At 46.1% G+C, this 12,229-nt stretch overlaps 1 protein-coding gene across 1 annotated transcript in view; it reads left to right on the forward strand.

Moving 5' to 3' along the window:
* The first annotated feature begins 225 nt into the window (after positions 1–225).
* The window catches only part of GHITM (growth hormone inducible transmembrane protein), a 32,150-nt gene continuing 20,146 nt past the window's right edge, over positions 226–12,229 (forward strand). Inside the window, exons 1-3 of the mRNA XM_054983587.1 lie at positions 226–324; positions 3,492–3,644; positions 6,671–6,770. Of these exons, the coding sequence (XP_054839562.1) occupies positions 3,516–3,644; positions 6,671–6,770 (229 nt within the window). The 5' untranslated portion in view covers positions 226–324; positions 3,492–3,515. The remainder of the gene's footprint in view (positions 325–3,491; positions 3,645–6,670; positions 6,771–12,229) is intronic.

Raw genomic sequence — 12,229 nt, forward strand, 5'->3', positions numbered from 1 at the left:
CTTCTCGGGAAACGCGGGGGCGGCCATTTTTGATGAGGGCCCTCATCAAAAATGGCCGCCCCTGCGTTTCCCGTCCCCCGAGAAGGACGGCTTCCCCGCCGCCAAGGTCGGACGCTCTAGAAGATTCCTCGGCGTCCTTCCGCACAAGATGGCGCCCGCTCGCTGCCTCCGCCCCTTTCCCGTCCCCGGAACGCCTTTCGCCCTCGCTCAAGAGGGACGCCGGGAAGCTTCGCGCGCGCATGCGTCTTAGGGGCAAGTGAAGCGCTGCTTGCCAGCGAGGAGTCAGGAGGGGCCTGTGACGAAGTGCGGCGGCTGCATCGGGAGGTGAGTGGGGGGTCCGGCCCGGCCTCGCTGCGCCCCGGGTGAGAGACCCCGGGAGAGCTTGAGCCTGCCTTTCTCCGAGCAGCACAGGGAGGCCTCCGTCACTCCACGCTTTTATCTCTACAACAACCCTGTGAGGGAGGGAGAGAGGCCGAGTTTCTTTCTGTTCCCCCCCCCCAACAAAAACAAAGAAATTGCGAAGCTGTGGTGTTTTTAGGGTGTGACAAGATGTGTGGTTTAGTAGTTATAATAGCAGATTGATGTTTAGGAGAGCCAGGCTTGGCTTTTTATTTGCTATACTTATATTTATAAGCGAACTTTGGCTTTCTGTTGGCTGTGTGTTCACATACATACAGATATACACAAATAACAACAACAACAACAACACTCGATTTATTTACCGCCCTTCAGGACGACTTTACACCCACTCAGAGTAGTTTACAAAGTATGTCATTATTATCCCCACAACAACAAACACCCTGTGAGGTGGGTGGGGCTGAGAGAGCTCTGAGAGAGCTGTGACTGCCCCAAGGTCACCCAGCTGGCTTCAAGTGGGGGAGTGGGGAATCAAACCCAGTTCTCCAGGTTAGAGTCCTGCTGCTCGTAACCACTACACAAAGCTGCCCAATGCATAGTTTCTTTTGCTTTATATACATACGTATAGAGAGAGCAAAAAAATATGTATTTGTGTGTGTGCGTATATGTGTGTGTGATCTTGTCAAGCTAATCAGGGTAATTGGATGGGTGACCTCCAACGAAGACCAGGATTGCAGAAGCAGGCAATGGCAAACCACCTTTGTTAGTCTCTTGCCAGGAAAACCCAGCCAGGAGTGGCCATAAGTTAGCTATGACTTGAGGGCACTTCCACCACATACACACACATTTGCCATATTTATACACATACATATATATTTGCTATATATATGCATATTTACTGTATATGTATGTATGTATGTTCACTGCAGCTTTGCTTGACTGTGGAAAGTTATTGGCTGACCTTGGACCAGTTGCCCTTTTTCTCAGCCCAACCTACCTCCTAGGGGTGTTGTAAGGGTTAAAAAAGGCAGGGGGGAAAACCCTGTAGCTGCTGTTCTCTGCCTTGTGGAGAAAGGCAGAGATAAGAATATGCAAGATAGTACGTTGCCTCATGTAGCTTTTGATTGTTTGTTGTGTTTTGTTATATTGTGATAAACTGCCTTGTGCACAGTTTCTCTTGGAGAGTGTGGCATTAAAACATACTAAAATCTCTTCTAAATTATATATGTTAATTTTAATTCAAAGTTCATTCTTTATAATAATAATACTTTCTAATCAAGCGGGTATAATGCATCTGTCAAAAAGAATAACATTTTAAATACATATTTATGGTGGCAGTAATCAATATAGAAACTACAAGTGTTTTTTTTTTTAAAAATGTGTTTATTAAGTCCACTGTAATACATTTCTGCCTAAATTATCGATATATTGGATCATGACTGCAATAATGCTTTGGTCTTGGTGCCAAGAAACTGTATCACTTTATATTAATTTTCATTTAATTGCTTGTATCCAATGTTAAAAGAACTGGTGTGCCCCAACACCCACTACTTCAATTTTTAATGTATTGTGACATCATTCACCTTTGACTCAGCACTTACTGGCTGCCACGGAATGATACCTCACAAAGGATCCTGTAGCATGAATTGTTGCCCTGTCTTGCATCAGGAAATGCCGTGTGGCAAGATTATGTTTAAAGCGGATAATACACTGGAGAGAGGCTCCCTCTATCTTGGCCTCTTCTGTGGTGTCGCAGCTGAATGACAGCTATGCATGTCAACTGCTTACTGAGTTGTTGCTGCCTGTTTCATCAAGGACGCCAAAGGTGTGCCTGCGTGGAACTTTTGAAAAGGTATCCAGCCACTTCCCAGACACTGCAGCAATCCCTCACGCTGCTTGGACTCTACTGTCCAGCTTCTGTTCCTCTCATACCACGGCATAGAAAGGGATCAGCTAGTTATCAGTTGAAAAAGCTGCACGACGTGCTTCCTGATTTCAAAGGATCTGTGTATGGTTTCCTTAATGCGCTGCTGGCTTTTTTGGTTTAGGGAGTCAGCATGAGAAACGTTCTCGTGTGAAGTGGCTGCCTGGCTTTTCCTCTTTCATCCCCCACACAAAATAGGCTGGAAGGAGCACTAAGAGATGAGCTTCAATTCGGAATAATAATTAAGGCCTCCCACTTGCCTTTCTCCCCGCCGTGTCTCTGTGGCAAAGCGTCTGTTTTGTGTGCAGCAGGTCCGAGGTTCAGCCCCCTGCACCTCCAGTTAATAGAATCGGGCCGTAGGTGATGTGAAAGACCAGACAGCTGCTGCCAGTCAGAGTAAACAATACCGATCGTGGTCGACTGATGGGCTGACTAGTGACAAGGCAGTTTCATGTGCGCTTAAATCTGATTGTTTGAAGCGGCAAATGCAAGCAGAACTGTACTGTTCTTTAGTGTCGATCTTCAGTCTGTGGGTCAGGAACCTCCTTATTTGATGGGGAGAAATGGGGCGGGGGGGCTCTGAACGTGATCTGCTGGCTGAGGAAGCCCCTGTTAGAGGAAAGAGTTGTTCTGTTCCTGTCCTTTCTGGCAATGTCTGGAGCAGCCAGACTGTGGGAAATCATTCCTTTTGAGGAATACCCTATCCCTGAAGTTGTGGTAAGAACCGCAATTGTTGTGCTTTGCAAGAGAAGAGAGTAGCATCCCTTTTTAGCTGCAGTCTTTCAATGTTCAAAGGAGGAAAAGGAACCAAAGTGCCTCTTTCTGTCCTCCTCTTTTGAAAGTTACCCACTTCTTCTCTTCTCATGTGACTGGGCCATACTCTTTTGACACATAGTAGAGCCATTTTTCTAGCATGGCATTAGGCCTTCTGTCTAATTCTGTTTTATCAGCAGTACCTTTTATTAACTTTGTACTGTTTATATGTTAAAAATGAAGAGCTGTGGCCTAGTGTCAGGGTATATGCTTTGAGTGCAGAACATTTGAGGTCCTCTGAAAGCGCTCTTCAGTTTGAGACCTTGAAGAGGGACCTTGGGTACGCGGCAGCATCGTATGTTCAACTGCTATTATGTTTTGTTGTTCAGAAGTAGGCTCCATTATTTTGATGTTCTTTTGCTGTGAGATTATCATTTGGCTTTCGATGTTGTTACAGGGTTTGCCCTTGACTACCACAGCCATGTTCGCTGCGCGGCTGGTGTGCCTTCGGGCACTTCCATCCCAAAGTCTTCGCCCGGTACTTACTCAGTTTTCACCAGCTTTGAGAAGTTCCACTCTGAAGGCAAAGTGTGTCTTGCAGCCTTATCAGGTAAGTGCTGTTTGTTTTATAAAGGACCACGTGGATCTAGAGGACAGCATGAATCAACTGCTTTTTTAAAAAACAAAGGTGCGTGCATCTGGCTCAAAACCCCATACGGCCTTGAGCATACGGCTCGGAACAGGGCCCATCTCTAGCTGTCCTACCCAAAACAGAGGAGAAAGAAACTGTGTTGGATGGGGTTAGAATCAAGGATGGTACTTCAGCAGCCTGCGTCCTGCGTCATGTGACATGGGTAACAACAGAAAATGCAGTGCGTCTTGGCGTGCTGTGTGTGGCTGGGTCAAAATCGGCACTGTTTTCACTTCCCTGCAGAAAGACTTTTACTGCTCTGGGAACTGCTTCCCTGTGAGGTATACCATGGGTACATGGAGTTACAGGGATGGTGGTACATGACAGCCACATTAGAGGGGCCCGTCACTTGGGTTTTCCCGCCTGTACAACTCATGGCTAGAGAGAAAGGTCACAGTCAGATGGTAAACACGTGTGTAGAGAGAGAGAATGTCCACGAATTTTGAAGCCACGACACGTTTTATTTGTTTTTAAAAAGCAGGAATTTTGAAGGCAGTTGCATATATGCAGTCCTTTCTTATCAAACATAATCTTACTTTACTGTTTTAACAATATAAAATGCATTGTTGCTAACTTAATTAAGAGATAAAATGGTACTATTTGGCACACTTATAGAACTGAAAAGTTAAAATGTTTTAGTTTTCAACAAGTAACATTTCAAATACATCTAGTACTTGCAAGTGAACTGCAAATTGCTGCATCTTGTGGTACCTTAGTCCCACAGATGCATTTCAATTTTTGATACATGTGAGGTAGGAAAAAATAAAAGTTGAAAATAGGAAACACAAACATTGCAGTCAACACAAGGATGCATTTCCTGCAGTCTAGCAGGATACTTATAACCAGGGCTCATTTTGAGGGGGAATGCGCAGGAACGCGGTTCCGGTAGTTCTCCAAAAAGGGCACATGTCAGGTGGCCCCGCCTACCTGATTTTTGGCCATTTGGGGCCCATTTCGCCCAGGATTGGGGCCGAAAGGGCCCAATTCAGGCCCAAAATGGCCAGGATCAGGCCAAAAACAGCCAGGATTAGTCCCGAAACGGCCAAAATCGGGCCTCTGACGGGTGGTGGATCACTCTCCCACTCAGCAGCAGCCCAATCCTGACCATCTTGGGCCCCTTTTCGACCATTTTCAGCCCCCTTTTGCCATTTTGGGCCCAATTTCGGCCCTGAATGGCCAGGGTTGGGTCCAAAGCAGCCAGGATAGGTGATGTCAGGGGGTGTGGCATATGCAAATAAGTTATGCTAATGACACACTTCCCGTGATGTCAAGGGGCATGGCATACGCAAATGAGTTGTGCTAATGAGTTGTGCTAATGAGTTCCTGCAGCTCTTTTTCTACAAAATGACCCCTGCTTATATCATCGGAAAAAATGAACTGGTCAGTATTTAAAACACCTAGTGTTGTAATTGTTACCAGTCTTATTCACATTTAAACAATAAATATGTTCAGAATATTTGAAAATATATTTGAAAACATGTATGTCTATAGTGACTATAGGAATTATCATTAACGTTGTAGATGATCTCACATAAAAAATTATGCTAAAAAAATTAGAGCTTAAATATAGTCTTGAAGTATTTCATTCATTCCAAAACGGAAACATTTGATTGCATTTTTTTCAATGCTTCCCCAAACTTCCCCATGGAAAAAATGAGGAGGGGGGGTCCAAGAGGGTGTGTGGGGGAGGGTAACATTTGTGGTTTTCCGTTGTGCTCTCTCTGAGCCTTCATATCCCTACCTATCTCCAGATCTCTACCTATATGATTGATCTCCTCCATAGATGGTATTACTTATGTGCCTGTTGCAATCATGATGGATTAGACCACAGGAAAATTGCTTGTTTGCCTCTGTGGGTTTCTTAAAGTAGCCTGCCTGTATGTCCTGTGCATTTTTTGAAATCATTTTCTTGATAGGATGGACTTCCATATTCCTTAAGATAGTGAGGCTTTTGCAGAGAGTTTTGGAGAGAGATGTAAAAGTAAATTATTCAGTTGGGGCTGAAACTAAAGAATAATAAATGAAGGTCTGCTCTTTTCCACTCCCTCCTGTTTTCATCCATGGCTGAACTTAGGTTCCAGACTGTTAAGTTTTGTCAGGTTGTGGCCTAGCTCAGTTATGTGGTTACTGAGCTGATTAGAAACAGTCTCTGAGTTCCCCAGAGATTCAACCTTGGAGAGACGTTTCTCAGAGCTCTGTGTTAACTCCCTAGTTTTTCACACAGCTGAAATGCCAATTGACAGCTTAGCCCTGATTGGTGCTTGAGTTGCCAGGTGATTCACTGAGTCCTGAAAAGATGGCTTCTCAGCTCACCAAGTTCGACTAGCTTTCACCATGATGCAAGTATGCCAGAGAGAAGCTGAAAGCTATATGCTTTTCATTACCTCAGCATGTCCTTATGCCAAACCTACTAGGCATGAGAGAGAATTCACATTCTAACGAGTGTGTAAGATATTACAAATGGAAACCATTCAAAGATGCTTAGGTAGCTAGCTCTCAGGTTTTAGATAGGCAGTTTTATTATCTAGCAAGTTTTATTTTAATTTGTGTAAGAGTGCTCCATGCTCTTGCAGACAACTAATAAACGTATCTTTTGTTAAATTGAGTCTGGAATTCTTATCTTGTGCCTGGGTACACTGAGATTGTAAAGCCTGGCCTTGGGAAAGGAAGAGCTTTCAGTCTCACAAAACAAAAAGGAAATGTGTCCTGCCTGCCTGATTGCTGGAGTGGCTGTGATCGGTGCCCAGAACTGGGAGGTGAGGTGCTGGGTTCCCCTATACAGTAACTTTGGAGCCAACCCTTAGAATTTCATGTCTTTTTGTTGGTGTACTTTACTGCTTACTACATATGTAACAAGTTCTGTTTCCACCTGTCTTTTCACATGCTGTTTACTTGACAACAACATTAGAATTCACTGTTCTTCCTTTGATTTTTGGTTGCATCAGGGATATGCCACCAAAGCCAGAATGGGTTTACGCCGGGGGAAAAGTGGTCAAGAAATTAAGGAAGCCGCTTTTGAACCTGCAGCGGAAAGGGCCTTCAAAGGTATGCTTGTCTCTCTATATATGTATGTTCTCTGACACCCGCTAAGTGTTATGTCATGGGCACATATCGGGCAGAACAAACGTCAGGGAGGTTAAAAATTAAGGGAGAAATGTAAAATAACAAAATCATATTTCTTCAAGATGAAATGGCTTGTAAATCCCTGGTAGTAGCTTGTGGCCTGGGCCTCTCCTCTGTGGTGGTTCCCTTCATGGCGTGCAAATCCCTAGGAAGGGGCAGGAAATGCCTGAATCGTGGCAAAAATGGCATGTTCATATAGGGTAAAATGGTCCTTCGGATCTGTGGTTATGAAGCATGTTAAGAGTAAGAACCAGAATCTTGAATATTTAACCCAGTAGCAAATGGGTCACTAATAGGGGTGTGCAAAGGCACACTGTTTCGGGATTCTCGTTTCGGGTATACCTGAAATGAGAATCTGTTTCGGCAACAGCTAAATCCGAAATGGCAAGCCGTTTCGGGTTTAGTGGTTCGGGTATCGTTTCAGGTTGTTTCGGGTTTCTTTTCGATGAGAAAATGCCTCCGTCTTCCCAGACGCCTGGGGGAGGCATTTTCCCACCGAATCAAGCCAAAATTGGTGGGGACCTTCATCTAACTCCTCTCTAACAAACCCCCATGTTTCAGACCGATTGGACTTTGGGGGGCCATGTTATGGCCCCCCAAACCAGGTCCCCCTATCCTCGCCTAAAAAAGGGAAACGTGAACGTCTTTTTAGCTTGCTGCTGCTAATCTTCATTATTTCCTATGGGGAAAAAATGAAGAGGCAGGCTTGTCTTGCCAGGGGTGGCATTCTGCATGCAAAATGCCCCCCAACCCTCAAGGGCCCTTCTCCCACCTTTTCTCCCACCCCCCACCAAGGCTCAGCCTGCTCCCACTTGGGGGGGGCATTTCATGGCCTCCCCAAGTAGGTGCTCTTTTCTCCACCAATTCCACCTGGGGGAGGCTTGTCTTGCCAGGGGTGGCATTTTGCATGCAAAATGCCCCCCAACCCTCTGGGGCCCTTCTCCCACCTCTACTCCCACTCCCCACCAAGGCTCAGCCTGCTGCCACTTGGGGGGGCATTTCATGGCCTCCCCAAGTAGGTGCTCTCAGCCCCCAAAGTCCACCCCCACAGCCCCACACAAACCCAATTCCCCCCCAGCAGCCACACACAGACTCAAATCCCGATTCCCCACATTAGCCCCTCACAGACCCAAATCCACCCCCAGCAGCCCTACACCCATAACCCCAGGAACAGGCTGGCAAAGGCCAGCCCTCCCCCTTTGTTCCCTATGCTGAGAACTTCTAAACTCTCTTTCCCAGGGCAATTTCGCACAGCCCAGGTGTGCCACAATGGTGGGCAAACTTCTGAGTGCCAACTTGTCCCTGGGAAAGAGCACCTGACCTGACACACAGACAACCACCCCCTGACACCCCCACCACCTACAGAGAAGCCTGGCCAGCCTGCCATACTGTTTCCTATGATGGGAACCAACTGCACATCAAATAATAAAACACGAACAACACAAAATAAATTTTTCTAAAAAATTTCTCACTTTCAAAGTACAAGTAGGCAAAGCATTATGACACATTACACCAGCAGTCCCTCACACAGAAAAATAACACGACTCACTTAACATCAGAGAATCACAAAACCACAATTCCTGTCAAAAACACTTTATTTCTTGAACAGCTTTAGGTTACACAGCAGTGGGGCACACCAAAGGGTATGCCAGAAGTATCTTACACAAAAATAACACAACTCACTTCACATTAAAGAATCACCCGAAAACACGATTCGGTTTCGTTTTCGCAGCCATGTCGGACGCTCCTCTCGGCAGGTCCGAGAGGAAGCGGCCGAGCCGCCTGGCCGGGCGGCTGATCTGCAAAGGTTAGCCCCCAGACTCTCAGGCAGGGAGTCTGAGTCCGGGACGCGGCGGGAAGAGCCCTCTGACAGATCGAGGCAGGGGGTAAATCACCCGTTTGTCCCCATGGAGGCCGGCAGACGAGCGCGGCACCTAGTGTGCTGCCGGGCTATGGAAAACAGCAAGGAGCAGGATTAGGCGAAAGCCTGCAAGTAAGCGAATCCCTTCTGTTACTACAAGCGTATGTGAGGAGTGGTGGGGTCTGAAGGTTAGAAGACTCGGATTTTTCCCCCCTCATAGAGTCTCGGAAGATTGGCGGTTTCCCCCCCCCCTAAAATGGCAGCAAAAAAGCAGAGTCCTCTTGGCAAGTCAGTTACGGCGGCCTTGCAGAGGGGCAAGATGCTTGAGGAACTGGTTAAAAGAGCGGTTATGGAAGCCATAAAACCCTTTGTTGACAAGCTGAATGAAACAGATCAAAGGGTGGGCTTAATTGAAAGTGAGGTGAAAGCCATTAAAGAAGCAGCGGGGGGGGGCAGAGAAGTCTGCCCGGGAAAGTGCGTCACTTACGAGAGCAACGAACAGGGAATTAAAGTTGGTGGAAAAGCAGCTGATCGGACTGCAAGTGGAGCGAACACAAACCATTTTGCGTCTCCAGAATGTTAAAGAGAAGGAAAAAGAGGATTTATGGGATCTCGCCTCGGAACTTTTAGCGACACCCGCGAGGGCAACTAAAGAAGAAGTGAAAAGCGCCATTTTGGGAGTCCATCGGGCATCTTCAAAATATGCAACGAAGCGGCAGCTGCCTCGCGAGATTGTTATCGAGTTTTCATCTAGGAGGGTCCGGGACAGTATCCTATATAATTCATACAATGCGGAATTGGACTTTCTGGGAAATAAAGTCAAGATATTGAAGGACGTTCCATTTCTAGCGCGGAAGAAAAGATTTAAGTACAAGATGTTGGCAGCTCTTTTGAGGGAACGGGACATAAAGTACAAATGGCTACTCCCGGAAGGAATCGGGTTTAGTTATAAAGATAAAGCTTACAAGATTAATTCGGAAGATCAGCTAAGGGATTTTGTGGATAAAAATTCAGAATTGGGACCAGACACCAAGCAAAAAGAAGAGGATTTGAAGCCTGAAGGGAGGGGGGAGGCAATGGGCGCTCTGACGGTAGCTGCGCAGAGGGAATTGTGCCCGAGGCCCAGGGGAGGGAAAAAGATTTAATTTGAACTGTAATTTGTAATTTGTATGATCAACCACTCCGTCACTATTTTATTAAGCTATTTTTTTTTACTATGGCAGTATGAAGGGAAAGCATTGAAATGTAGTGTTTAGTGTTTGTAGGTCACCTTCCCCTTTTTTCCACCCCTCCCTCCCTTTCTCTTTTTTCTCCCTTTTTTCCCATCCCTTGTGTTATTGTAGTCTTTTATAGTTACTGTTTTGTAGGTTATGTACGTATGTAGTAGTTGCATGTTAGATATTGAAAAATAAAAAATATTATAAAAAAAAAAAGAATCACCCGAAAACACAATTGCTTTCAAAAACACTTTATTTCTTTAACTGTTTTAGGTTACACAGTAGGAGGGCACAACAAGGCATGAAAGCAGCGTACTACACAAAATAGTACAGCCCACTTCACCTTTTTTGACAGCAATTGTGTTTGAGTGATTCTCTGATGTGAAGTGAGTTGTGTTATTTTTGTGTAGTACACTGCTTTTACGCCCTGTTGTGCCTTCCTACTGTGTAACCTAAAGCAGTTAAAGAAATAAAGTGCTTTTGACAGCAATTTTTGGGGTGATTCTTTAATGTGAAGTGAGTTGTGTTATTTTTGTGTAAGATACTGTAGCCATGCCCTTTGGTGTGCCCCCCTGCTGTGTAACCTAAAGCTGTTCAAGAAATAAAGTGTTTTTGACAGGAATTGTGTTTTTGTGATTCTCTGATGTTAAGTGAGTTGTGTTATTTTTGTGAGGTGGAATGCTGGAATGCCCTTTGGTGTGCCCCCCTGCTGTGTAACATAAAGCTGTTCAAGAAATAAAGTGTTTTTGACAGGAATTGTGTTTTTGTGATTCTCTGATCTTAAGTGAGTCATGTTATTTTTCTGTGTGGGGGATTGCTGGTGTAATGTGTCATAATGCTTTGCCTACTTGTACTTTGAAAGTGAGAAATGTTTTTTTAATAACTTTGTGTTGTTCGTGTTTTATTCTTTGTTGTCCAGTTGGTTCCCACCATAGAGAACAATGGGGCTGGCTGGCCAGCCATCTCTGTAGGTGGTGGGGGAATTTGAGGGAGGGTGTCTGTGGTTAGGTTGCTGTGGTTCAGGTGCTCTTTCACAGGGACAAGCTGGTACTCAGAAGTGTGTCCACCATTGTGGCATCCCTGGGCTGTGCACATTTGCTCTCGAAAACAGAGTGTTATAGTTCACAGCATAGGAAACAAAGGGAGAAGGCTGGCCAGCCTGTTCCTGGGATTGTGTGGGGCTGCTGGGGCTGGATTTGGGCCTGTGAGGAGCTACTGTGGGGATTTGGATCTGTGTGTGGCAGCTGGGGGAGAATTGGGTATGTGTGGGGCTGTAGGGGGTGGACTTTGGGGGCTGAGAGCACCTACTTTGGGAGGCCATGAAATGTCCCCCAAGTGGGAGCAGGCTGAGCCTTGGGGCTGAGCCTTGGTGGGGGGTGGGAGGAAAGGTAGGAGAAGGGCCCCTGAGGGTTGGAGGCATTTTGCATGCAAAATGCCACCCCTGGCAAGACAAGCCTCTGTTATTTCCCAGCTGGAAATAGTGCAGAAAGGGGGGGGAGCACCTACTTTGGGAGGCCATGAAATGCCCCCCCCCCAAGTGGGAGCAGGCTGAGCTTTGTTGGGGGGTGGGAGGAAAGGTAGGAGAAGGGCCCTTGAGGGTTGGGGGCATTTTGCATGCAGAATGCCACCCCTGGCAAGACAAGCCTGCCTCTTCATTTTCCCCCCATAGGAAACATGGAGATCAGCAGCAGCATCCACAACGTAAGAGATCAGCAGCAGCAAACAAAAACCTTTCCCTTTTAGGCAAGGATAGGGGGACCTGGTTTGGGGGGCCATAACATGGCCCCCCAAAGTCCAATCGGTCTGAAACGTGGGGGTTTGTTAGAGAGGAGTTAGATGAAGGTCCCCACCAATTTTGGCTTGATTCGGTGGGAAAATGCCTCCGCCAGGCGTCCGGGAAGCCTGGGGGAGGCTTTTTCCCATTGAAAAGAAACCTGAAACAACCCGAAACGTTTCGGAAATCGCTGTTTTGGATTACCTGAAACGTTTCAGGTTTTCTGAAACGTTTTGGGAAAACCCGAAACAACCAGAAACAGGTTGTTTCGGGTTTTTTTCGGGTATCATATACCCGAATTGCACACCCCTAGTCACTAATTAACCAGTTTCAGAATAGATGCAATATGTTCAGACTAGGATGTTCTAGTTATCAGATGTGCCACTGCAGGGGTCCCCAACTGAAGCTTCTGAGTTAGAGCAGCCCTACACAGAGTTACAGTAGTAAACTATAGAATCCTGCTTTGAGGAAAACAAACACCAGTTTATCCAGGCATCTCCAGTTTATCCAGGCACCTCCAACAGCTTGA

The sequence above is a fragment of the Eublepharis macularius genome, chromosome 6 (genome assembly GCF_028583425.1).
Source record: "Eublepharis macularius isolate TG4126 chromosome 6, MPM_Emac_v1.0, whole genome shotgun sequence".
NCBI lineage: Eukaryota > Metazoa > Chordata > Lepidosauria > Squamata > Eublepharidae > Eublepharis > Eublepharis macularius.